This window comes from Heterocephalus glaber, unplaced genomic scaffold (assembly GCF_053883595.1).
Source record: "Heterocephalus glaber isolate CG9 unplaced genomic scaffold, H.glaber_assembly_v1.0 deba00001497, whole genome shotgun sequence".
NCBI classification, from domain to species: Eukaryota; Metazoa; Chordata; class Mammalia; order Rodentia; family Bathyergidae; genus Heterocephalus; species Heterocephalus glaber.
The window spans coordinates 2696366-2708573 of NW_028258320.1; the positions used below are offsets into that span (position 1 = coordinate 2696366).

The 12208-nt window shown below is 38.4% G+C and overlaps 1 protein-coding gene across 1 annotated transcript in view; it reads left to right on the forward strand.

Moving 5' to 3' along the window:
- Dnah8 (dynein axonemal heavy chain 8) overlaps positions 1–12208 on the forward strand; it is a 262037-nt gene that overhangs the window by 202499 nt on the left and 47330 nt on the right. The window contains exon 86 of the mRNA XM_087184476.1: positions 11845–11961. Within this exon, the coding sequence (XP_087040602.1) occupies positions 11845–11961 (117 nt within the window). The remainder of the gene's footprint in view (positions 1–11844; positions 11962–12208) is intronic.

A 12208-nucleotide genomic window follows, 5' to 3' on the forward strand; every position in this document is an offset into this window, starting at 1 on the left:
TTATCATTGGGTGCTTGTACCTGTACATGATGTATCTTGGTTCTGATTTTTTCCCCATTACCTGTGCGCCCTTCCCTATTTACAAAGACTTCATTTCCATTTTTTTCTTTTCTCATAATTTTTCCTTTCCCTTCTTTCCTTTCCCCTTCCCCTCCCACTTCCCCTACCCTTTTGAACCTTTTCTTCCTATTTCAAATTATCAATTATTTATTTTAATCCTTTTTACACTTTCAGTTTCTCACACTAGAAAAGCTATTCAGTATTTACACATGTGTGTCTTATTTATTTCACTTAAGAGTATGGCCTCAATATGCATCCATTTAGCTATAAATGTCTCTAGTTTCTCATTCTTTATGGCTGAGTAGTACTCTGTATTATAAAAAAAAAACCCACATCTTCTTTATCCAATTTCCAGTTGATGGGCACTTGGGCTGTTTCCAAGCTTTAGCTATTACGAACTGTGCTGCTGTAAACATGGGTGCAAATATATTGCTGTGGTATGATTCTTTTGGGAAAATACCCAGCAGGGGAACAACTGGGTCAAATGGGAACTCTAGCCATAGTTCTTTGAGGTTTTTCCATACTGATTTCCATAGTGATTGCACCAGTCTACACTCCCATCAACAATGGAGAAGGGTTTCTTTCTCCCCACACCCCTGCCATCATTTGTTACTGGTTGATTTCTTGATAGGAGCCATTCTTTCAGGGGTGAGGTGGAATCTTAGCATTGTTTTCATTTGCATCTCTCGAATGACCAGTGATGTTGAACATTTTTTCATATATTTATTTGCTGCTTTTACTTCTTTGTCTGAGAAATGTCTGTTCATTTCAGATGCCCATTTTTGAATTGGGTCTTTAAATTTGGAGGGTCTGATTTTTTTTTTAGTTCTTTATATATTCTAGATAGTAGTCCTTTGTCAGAGGTACAGCCACTAAAAATATTTTCCCAGATTGTAGATGTCTCTTGGCACTGTTAGTGGTTTCTCTTGCAGTGCAGAAGCTTTTTAATAGAATGAGATCCCAGTTGTTGATTCTTTCTGCTAGTTCCCGTGCTTCTGAGATTTTGTTCATAAAGTCTTTTCCTATGCCAATGTCTTCAAGAGTTTTACCTAACTTATCTTCCAGCAAGTTTAGTGTTTCTGTCTTAATATTTAGATCTTTAATCCACTTCGATCTTAGTTTAGTGCATGGTGATAGATAAGGGTCTAGTTTTAATCTTTGGCAGGTTGAAATCCAGTTTTTCCAACACCATTTATTAAATAGGCTATCTTTCCTCCAATGATGGTAGTTGGCTCCTTTGTCAAAGATGAGGTGGCTGAGCATGTCTGGAGTTGTTTCTGCATCTTCTAATCTATTCCACTGATCCTCGGGTTTGTTTTTATCACAGTAGCTTTGTAGTATAGTTTCAAGTTGGGGATTGTGATACTCCCTGCCATGTCTCTGTTGCTTAGAATTGCTTTTGCTATTCTAGGTCTCTTCTGGTTCCAAATGAATTTTTGGATTGTTTTCTCTAGTTCTGTGAAGTATATTGTTGGAATTTCAATTGGCATTGCATTAAATCTATATAGTAGTTTTGGGAGTATGCCCATTTTCACTATATTGGCTCTTCCTACTCAGGAGCAAGGGATGTTTTTCCATTTTCTTATATCCTCCTAGATCTCCTTTTTCAGAGTGCTATAGTTTTCAGTGTGGAGGTCTTTTGCTTCCTTTGTTAGATTTGATTCCTAGATATTTCATTTTTTTGGATGCTATTGTAAAAGGAATTGTTTCCTGAATTTCTTTCTCTGTGAGTCTGTTATTTGTGTATAAGAAGGCTATTGTTTTTTGAGTGTTGACCTTGTATCCAGCTACTCTACTGAATGTGTCAATTAAGTCCAGAAGTGTTTTGGCAGAGTTTTTTGAGTCTTCTATGTAAAGTATCATATTGTCAGCAAATAATGACAGTTTCACTTCTTCCTTTCCTATCTTTATTCTTTTTATTTCTTTCTCTTTTCTAATTGCTGTGGCTAATGTTTCCAGAACTGTATTGAACAGGAGTGGTGACAGTGGACATCCTTGTCTTGTTCCTGATATTAGTGTGAACGTTTTCAGTTTTTGACCATTTAGTATGATGTTGGCTGTTGGTTTTTCATAAATAGCCTTAATCAGGTTGAAATAAAGACCTTCTATGCCAAATTTCTATAGGGTTTTTATCATGAATGGGTGTTGGATTTTGTCGAATGCTTTTTCTGCATCTATTGAGATGATCATATGGTTTTTTTCCTTGACTCTGTTAACAGTGTATTACATTTATTGATTTATGAATATTGAACCATCCTTGCATCCCTGGGATAAATCCGACTTGGTCAAGATGTATGATCTTCTTGATGACCCTCTGTATTCTGTTTGCGAGTATCTTGTTGAGGATTTGTGCATCTATGTTCATTAGGGACATTGGCCTGTAGTTCTCTTTTTTGGTTGGTTCTTTCCCTGGTTTTAGAATGAAAGCAACACTTGCTTCCAGGAATGAATTTGGAAGCCTTGCTTCCCTTTCAATTTCCTTGATGAGTTTAAAGAGTAATGGTGATAGTTCTTCTTTAAATGTCTTGTAGAATTCAGCAGTGAAGCCATCAGGACCTGGGCTTTTCTTTGTTGGTAAATTTTTTATTACATTTTCAATTTCACTCATTGTAATTGGGGTGTTTAGAATTTCTATATCTTCATTTAACTTTGGCAATTTGTATGTATCTAGGAATCTGTCCATTTCTTCTGTGTTTTCCATTTTATTAGAGTACAGGTTCTCGAAGTAGGTATTGATGATCCTCTGAATTTCTGCTGGGTCTGTTGTGACTTCACCTTTTAGGTTCTTAATTGCATGGATTTGAGCCTTTTCTTTCCTTATTTTGATAAGGTTGGCTAAAGGTTTATCAATTTTATTTATTCTTTCAAAAAACAAACTCTTTGATTCATTGATTTTTTTTGTATCGTTCTCTTAGTCTCCATTGCAATTGATTTCTGGTCTGATCTTTATAATTTCCTGTCTTTTTTTTTTTTGTTTTGGTACCAGGGATCGAACTCAGGTCCTTGCGCTTGTGCAGCAGGCAGCGAAACCACTGAGCTAAATCCCCGGCCCATAATTTCCTCTCTTGTACAAGATTTGGGTTTGTTATGCTCTTCTTGAGGTTCTGCATTAGGTTATTTATTTGAGTTCCCTCTGTTTTCCTAAAAAATGGGCATTCACTGCTATGAATTTCCCACATAGAACTGCTTTCATTGTGTCCCATAGATTCCCGTATATTGTACTGGCATTATCATTTACTTGTAGAAACTTTCTAATTTCTTCTTTAATTTCCTCTGTGACTCATTGGTTGTTCAGGAGGGTGTTATTCAATTTCCACGTGTTTGTGGGGGTTTTGCAGTTTCTTATGTTATTCATTTCCAATTTTATTGCACTATGGTCTGATAATATACAGGGGGTAACTTCAGTTCTTTTACATTTACTTAGACATGTCCTATGAGCTAGCATGTGGTCTATTTTGGAGCTGAAAAGAATGTGTATTCTGATTTTGTGGGGTGGAACACTCTGGAAACATCTATTAAGTCCATTTGTTCAATAGCTTGGTTCAGTTCTAGAATTTTGTTGTTAATTTTTTGTCTAGATGATCTATCTCTTTGTGATAGTAGGGTATTGAGGTCCCCCACCACAATTGTATTAGTACTTATTTGGTTTTTCATGTCCATTAATATTTGATTTGTATGGCTGGGGGCATTTGTATTTGGTGTATATATATTTATGATTGTCATCTCTTGCTCTTGGATTGTTCGCTTCACAAGGATGTAGTGACCATCTTTGTCTCTCTTAATTAGTTTTGGTTTGAAATCTACTTTGTCTGCAAATAAAATCACTACACCTGCTTTTTTCTGGTTTCCTGTTGTGTGGAGAACTGTTTTCCATCCTTTTACTTTCAGTCTATGAATTTCTTTTTGAGTTAGGTGTGTTTCTTGTATACAGCATACTGTTGGATTTTGCTTCTTAATCCATTCTGCCAGTCTGTTTCTTTTGATTGGTGAATTGAGGCCATTAACATTGATGGTTATAATTGATAGATATTGACACATCCTTGTCATGATGTTTTACTTTTGTTGGCTCTTTTATTTCTTACTTTTCCCCCTTTTCCTTTAGTTTCTTACCTTGCCTGATGGCTTCCCTTTGTTGGGCCTCATGTAGTTGTGACAAACTTCATTTTCTTGTTCTAGGATATTGTTTAGAATTGTTTGGAGTGCTGGTTTGGTGTTCATGAAATTTCTCAGGTGTTCATTGTCATGGAAATATCTAATTTCCCCATCAATTTTAAAAGTTAATTTTGCAGGATACAACAGTCTAGATTGGAAGTTATTTTCTTTTAGGTCTTGAAATACTTCCCTCCAGGCTCTCCTTGACTTGAGGGTTTGTGTTGAGAAGTCTGCTGTGATTCTGATGGGCTTTCCTTCGTAGGTGATTTGTTTCTTTTCTCTAACTGCCTGTAGGATTTTGTTCTTCTGTTGGGTTTCTGGGATCTTGACTATTATATGTCTAGGTGTAGATTTTTTTTTGGTCATGGCTAGTTGGAGTTCTATATGCCTCACTTATCTGTATGTCCAATTCTCCACCTCTGTCTGGGACGTTTTCTACCATTACTTCTGTGAACAGTTTTTTTTTAAATGTCAATTGTACTTTCTCCTGTTTTTTTGTGGACTCCTATCAGTCTTTTTTTTTTTTGGTACTGGGGATCAAACTCAGGACCTTGCATTTGCACAGCAGGTGGCGAAACCACTGAGCTAAATCCCCGGATGTCTTATCAGTCTTATGTTATTCTTCTTTGTATCATCTAGAGCTGCTGGATTGATTTCTCATGGTCCCTTATGATTTTTAAGAAATCTCTGTTTTCATGGTCATTAACCACAATCCTGATAGTCTATCTTCACATTCCCTTAATCTGCTGTGCATACTTTCAATGGAGTTTTTAATCTCCTGAATATCTGAATCTGTTTCATGGATTCCATTTCTTTCTTATGTTGGGCGATCATGTTTTCCAATTTTTTCTTATGCTGGGCATTCATGGCTTCCAGCATGTTTCTGAGCTCATCTATTTTTTTATCTGTTTCTGTTCTAGAACCTCTAATCATGTCTTTCACTCTGCTCACCATCTCTGTAGTTATCTGGGCGATTATTTCTGCTTTGAATTTTTCTAGGGCCTCATTCATCTGTTTTGTTACTTCCTGTGCTATCAGTTCAGGGTGTCCAGGTGGTTGATTATCTGACTTTTCCACTTCATTTCCCCCAGAATTTGCCTTTTGTGGGGTGGAAGTCTGAGTATGTGCCTTGCCTAAATGTCTTCTCGGTTTTTTTTTTGTTTTTTTTTTTGGTGTTGTCCTTGGTTTAATTCCTTGGTTAACAGTCTGAAGTTGCTTATTGTAAGTATCTTTGTTGCTTGTAGTTAGAACCTTTATGGAATGATTGCTTCTCAAAGGTGTCTTCCAGATATAGCTGGTCTTTAGGTTTTGAGTCTCTAATGACTCTGAGGCTATCTCATTTTCATTATACCAGGAAGAACAACTGATTAGATCAATCACAACACCTTAGCCCAAGTGATGCAATCAGCAGCACCAGAGCATCAAGTATATCTTAGAAAATGACAATTTGTGGTAGCTATTAATCTATCACCTTTAACTGTGTGAATTAAATAAAAATCGAGGACCAACCCAACATATGTTTATAGTGAATAAACTTCAATATAGCAACTTTACCCTATAGGATGGGGAGTTTAAAGGAGTTGGGGAGTGAGGGATAGGTAGGTAGAAGGATAGGGGAAGATTAGCAGTGAGGCCAGAGGACACAGGTGAGAGAAAGAAAAATAAAGAAGAAATATGAGTTAGGGCCAGAACAGGAACACAAAGGGAGATGAAGAACAATGTGGAACAGCAAGGAAATGAGTGAGAAAGAGAAAGAAAAGAGAAAAGAAAGAAAAAAAGAGAAAAATAAAAATTTGAAAAGAGTAGAAAAAAAATTAAAATAAGAGCAAAAAAATACTAATAATAATTTTGAAAATAACAAATAAAGATAAAAATGAAGGGCCTCCTTCAGGGTATGTCTCTGCTGTCACAATAGACAACATGGGCAGCAGTGTGCAGATGTAAGTCAGTGAGTCTTAGCAAGCCAGTCGCAGGCCCATGAAATTCAGGCAGATTTCTGGCTGCAAGTCCCAGATTGAGCTCCCTGTCCTCCTGCAGGGTTGAACTCTGCAAGGCTCTATTGAAGGTTCCAGCTGCCCTTCCCCTGAAGATAGTCCAGGTTCCAATGGGAGGTGATGATCCTGCCAACTTACCAAGTACGGTGGTCTGGTGTGCCTTTATTGAAGATATTCTCTTCACTTTTCCAATGGGCTTCAGTTTTCATCAAGTAGCCTGAGAGAGGCCCTCTCTCTGTTGTTCACTTCTGCAGCTCAGGACAATGGCCTCTATGCCCCCCTGTGCCTCTGTAGTGTGGAACCAGGTAGCAGCACAGCCAGGCCGGAGGCGGGGGCGGGGTTGTGGGCATGCCGAGGGGTCCTCACCGTCTTGCTGGTCAGAGGTGGGCATAGCGAGCTGGACGGAGCAGGGCTCCAGACAGCCAGGGGCCTCCCAGCCCACGCCCCTAGCTGCTGGCCGGTGGGTGTGCCGAGGGGTCCTCTGGAGCTCAAATCTTAATAACTTCCCAAGCAATTCTACGATCCAGAAAATGGAGAATAAAGGCTTAACAGCCACAACACTTAAGGGAAGAACCTTCGGCCATTTCTACATCCTTCTCATGGCTTGGTATTTTTCTCCCATCACTTTGATTTGCCCGCATTGGGCCTCATCCCTGAGAGTTTTCTTTCTTTCTTCTTTCTTTCTTTCTTTCTCTCTCTCTCTCTCTCTCTCTCTCTCTCTCTCTTCTTTTTTCTTTTTTCTTTTGTACCATGGATTGAACTCAGGACCTTGTGCTTGTGAGGTAGGTGGCAGCACCACTGAACTAAATTCCTGGCCCTACCCTGAGACTTTTCTAATGGCTTATGTACAACTCTGTGAGTTCTTGCTGCTGCTCTTGTTTTGCTAAAGTCATTTTGCTGCTGCCCCAGGATAGGGAGCCTCTAAGGAACTTTGCATTCAGGTTCTCTGTGAGCCTGCAGTGGCAGGTTGCAAAAATGGGCATTTTATCATGGCTCTTAAGAATAATTTAAATAGTAAATAAAACAGCCATATCACCAGGGCCCAGGAAATTCCATTACTAATATCTCTTCATTCCGAAAGTATTTACTTCGTCTGCATTTTGTTTTCATTCTCAAGTTTGAGCCTTGACAAACACCCTTTGTGAATTTAATAGTGCACATAAAGTTCTTACTTTGGGGAAGTGTGGTAATAAAATTCTTCATTTAAATGTTTTCTAATAATTACACCATGATACAGGTTTTTCTTTTGCACTCTGCCCTACAGTGTTTCCTCATGCTTCTGGCTATTTTTATTAATTACAGTATATTGCTTATTAAAGTTTTCTTTATATTTTCTAGTATGGATTAGTATTTTTCATTTTATATCAGTGCAAGCTATTGGAGTGAAGTAGATCCAGTTACCTTGGTTGTGTGTGTGTGTGTGTGTGTGTGTGTGTGTGTGTGTGTGAGACAGGGTCTCGCTCTGCAGTTCGGACTGGCCTTGAACTCACTATGTGGCCCAGGCTGGCCTTGAACTTGCAGCAATGCTCCTGCCTCAGCCTCCCAAAAGCTGGGACTACAAGCGTGTGCCGCCACACCCTGATTAGTTACCTTCTTATAAGGATACAAGTGAGGTGATTATGCATTGGGATGTGGGACTCTAATCTCAAACTGGAAATAGCGTTGACATTGTTAAAATGATTATTGGACATCTCTAAAATGCTGACTTCTTCGAGTAATTTTTTTCACCAGTAAACTGAGGAGTTCTCCATATTTGCAAGGTTTCCAGATTTCACTAGTGGCTCTGGTATGATCTCTGGAATGAATAAGAAGAAACTGGATTGGCAAAACTAAATAGGGAGTAGACCGGCTGTTCTGCAGCTCAGCCCTGGACAGGAAGTCTTTTCGATGGATGAAGCTTGCTACCTTCCACCCCTGATGCACATAAACACACAGTTCTGCTGCCCAGCCGTGCTCACCCCCTGCTGCATCGCACCCTGAACTTGAAGCCTTCTCCTCCAGTTTGTGCTTCTGTCTTTGCTTGTTGCCTTTGCCAAGCCTGGAAATCTCTTCTCTCTTTTCAAAGAACAGGCTCAATTTCATCCTGAACCAGAGCCGCTGATTGAATGTCTTTTCAGGCTTAGCTTCTGTTGTAAATTTGGACAGTTAATTATAAGGCATTATAATGCTGTCCCTTTCTTGTGTTTAAATCTTGTTTTCTCAACTAGATTAAAACAGCATGAAATTACATGTATTTTCATGTTTTTCTGTTGTATTACATAGGACTCTTCTTGTGGCTTCCAAAAGACTAGATTTGGATTGAAAGGATTCAGTATACTAAATAAGTCCAGCAAATCCCCTTGCTTTTGAACTTTCATATAAGCTCTTAAGCCCCAGTGGTTTGAGTTTATTCTAATAATATGCCAAGGTGATAATTCAGGGTTTTTTCTTCTTTATTATTTCTTAGAGACTCAGTGGGAACAAAAAAAATAGGAAGAATATGAAACAGCTTCTTTCGTGGAAGAAAATGACATGCACTAAGATTTTGTCATCCCCCCCAACACCCGCCAAATTAACTCAACTAAAGTCCATGACTTTAGTGAACCAACTTTATAAACTGAATGCTTTCAATGAAAACTGATAGTAAGTGACATAAATGTGAAGCAAATTTCAGCATTGGGGCAATTTTCAAAGATCACATTTTAAAGAGCAACTAAATTGCAGTTGCTCTGTGCATACAAATGGGACCGTTTTCGTAGAGCCAATTTAAGCAGCTTCAGTAATCAGAAAGAATTATCTCTCATTCAGTCTTCTGTCTAATTGAACCTTAAAATTTAAAAATTAAGTCAAATACCTAGGTAAAACAGTGCAGAGTGTGGTTCTTTGATTAAAAAATGGGAAAATATGGTACGATGGTTGCCCAGCTTTTGTTTGTGAACAGTTTGGTTTGCAAACACAAGTGTTTTGCAGAAATTTGTTTTTGTTTGCCAGCTCTGTATCAGGTAACGAACACGACTGTGGGCATCTTTCCTGCACGAACACAAACATGACCATGTTTTCCAGAATCAAGTTCAGGAACTGAGATGCCACTGTATTTGAATTTCACTTAAATGTTTAGCATCCCTCTTAACAGAGTCTAAGATGGAAGAAATCCCAGGGACTAATGGGTTAACTGAACATGTATCCCATACCTGTGTTCCTGAAAATAACCTGAAAGAAGCTTACCTCAGTGTTTCTGACATCCAGTCAAGAAATTCAGAACCCTGGCTGGGGATTAAACTCAGTGGCACCACGCCTACCTGGCAAGCACAAGGTCCTGAGTTTGATTCCCAGTACCAAAAAAAGAAAGAAATTCAAAACCCTGAGTCAGCTTTGGAACTGACCTACCTTCTTCTTCTTGTCACCTCCTTTGTGCACTTCACAGCTCCTAAGTTTACAAGTCTCCCCTCTATAAACTACAGAGTCTGAGCCGTAAATTCAAATCCCTGGGAGAAAGAATCTTCTTCCACTTTTGATCAAGTTAGCTAAGGATGGGTTGGGAGTCCCATTGTATAAACCTCTAATCCCTGATAACCTAGTTTAATGAAGTGTAGGTCAAGGAAGTAATGGTAGCATTTTCCATTTTTAAGAGCCCCCCTCATGCCATTCTTATTTCCTAAGGTCAGAGCAGTCTGACCCAAATTAATGTTAATCCAAATTAATGTTAATCGTTTACTTAACATCTTAAAAGCATACCCTGAAAATCAGTAATGAAAATCTTTGTGCTTTCTGAATTCCTTCTCTAAACTGTCCAAGTTAAAATTCAATTAGATTCCTTTAAATAGTGAGATTATTTAGTATGTGAGGCTTGAGACAGCTGCAGTGAAAAGGATTGGAATGGCTAGTGAACACAGCAGAGTGTGTGTGTGTGTGTGTGTGTGTGTGTGTGTGTGTGTGGGTAGGCACAAGAGAAAGTAAAGCTATTATATATTTAGAGGTAAGGAAGTAGAATTAAGTCTTCCCATAGATGTATAAGGGACCTAGCCTCCACATGGACCCTCACATAGACCTCACCCTGACCTTCATCAAAGGACCTTCCGTAGATAAGCCTGGAAAGCTGATGGCACCGGAATATTTGGACCATCTGTTTTGTTTGCTGGGTGACTGGGGCCTGGAGACATTTTTAAATGGCCTTCAGAATAGCAAGGCAATTGAATCATTTGAACCAAGACCAGTTTGATCATTGGAACTTGGCAATTCTAAACAGCCACAATTTCTAGGAATCCTTTAGATTCTATCCAGTCAAGCAGAGAGGAACAAATGATGGCAGTGCGGAAGTTTTAAGACAAATGTGTCATGTATGCAGTCCAAGTTTTTAGTTTTCAGCATCTGGAATGGTGGCATTACAAAGCAAAATTAGCAAGGAGTCTAAATGCTTATGAGTGGTAAAGTTATTGAACTTGAAAAATTCGAACCCTTACTTTTATTTTTTTTATTTATTTATTTTGCTTAAATTCTTTTTTTTTTTTTTTTTCTGGTACTGGGGATTGAATTTGGGTCCTTGCGCTTGTGCAGCAGGTGGTGAAACCACTGAGCTAAATCCTTGGCCCTGCTTAAATTCTTTTATTGGTACATTTTAGGTATACAAGACGTTTACATTTATCACTGGGTGCTTGTACCTGTACATGATGTATCTTGGTTCTTATTTTTTCCCCCATTCCCTGTGCTCCCTTCCCTATTTACAAAGACTTTGTTTCCATTTCTTCCTTTTCTCATAATTTTTCCTTTCCCTTCTTTCCTTTCCCCTTCCCCTCCCACTTCCTTTACCCCTTTGGACCTTTTCTTCCTATTTCAAATTATCAATTATTTGTTTTAATCATTTTAATCCTTATTTACACTTTCAGTTTCTCACACTAGAGAAACTATTCGGTATTTACACATGTGTATCCTATTTATTTCACTTAAGAGTGGCCTCAATATGGATCCATCTAGCTATAAAGGTCTAGTTTCTCGTTCTTTATGGCTGAGTAGTGCTCCATTTTATTAAAAAAAAAAAACCCACACATCTTCTTTATCCAGTTTCCAGTTGATGGGCCAAACCCTTTTTTTTCTCTTTCAAAACCCTTACTTTTAACATTTCACTCTTAGAAGGGTCTGAATTAGAATAACAATTGATGCAACAAGTATTTATTGAACACTTATTGTGTTTCTTCTCAGTTGTCAGTGAAAGTCTAGACTTCCTTAAAAAACCAAGAACTCTGACTTGGCAAATATTAGATTTGCTTTTATAAATTATTTGGCTATCTGTAGACTAGAGAAATAATTATCTCTAATAGTTAATCTATCCAAAATTGTATATACTGTTCTTTTAAGACAGTGTCAACTTATCTGGATAACATGGTCTTAATTTTACTATACCTTATATTAATAAAAAAGGAAGCCATGTGTGGTGGCACATGCCTGTAATCCCATCACTCGAGAGGCTGAGGCAGGAGGATTGCTATGAGTTCAAGGCCACCCTGGGCTACATATTGAGTTCAGGGCTAGCCTGAATTACAGAGTGAGACCCTGACTCAAAAAACAAAACAAAACAAAACAAATAATAATAATAATAAAGGAATCAGCAACAAATAGTTTTAAAACTCGATGTACTACCTAACTCTTCATTGTTGTTTTTAAGGAACGAAGAAAATTTGGTCCCTTGGGATGGAATATTCCCTATGAATTCAATTCTGCTGACTTTTCAACCAGTGTTCAGTTTATTCAGAATCACCTTGACGAATGTGATATTAAAAAAGTGAGTGAGATCATTTCTTTTTCTACTTTTATCTCAGCCTATGACATGGAGTAAACTTCTTCAGGTCTCCCTGACCCCTCTTTCAAAGGCCTTGCTGTTTACCGGTCCAACCTCCCTTCCTGCCTCCTCCCAGCAGCTCACTTGCATACACCGGAAGCTGCGCCTCAGTGATGAAAGTCAGTGTGCAGTAGAATCCCATGGCCACCCTCCTGTCACACCAAATGCCACAGGATGCTGCAAGAAGAGG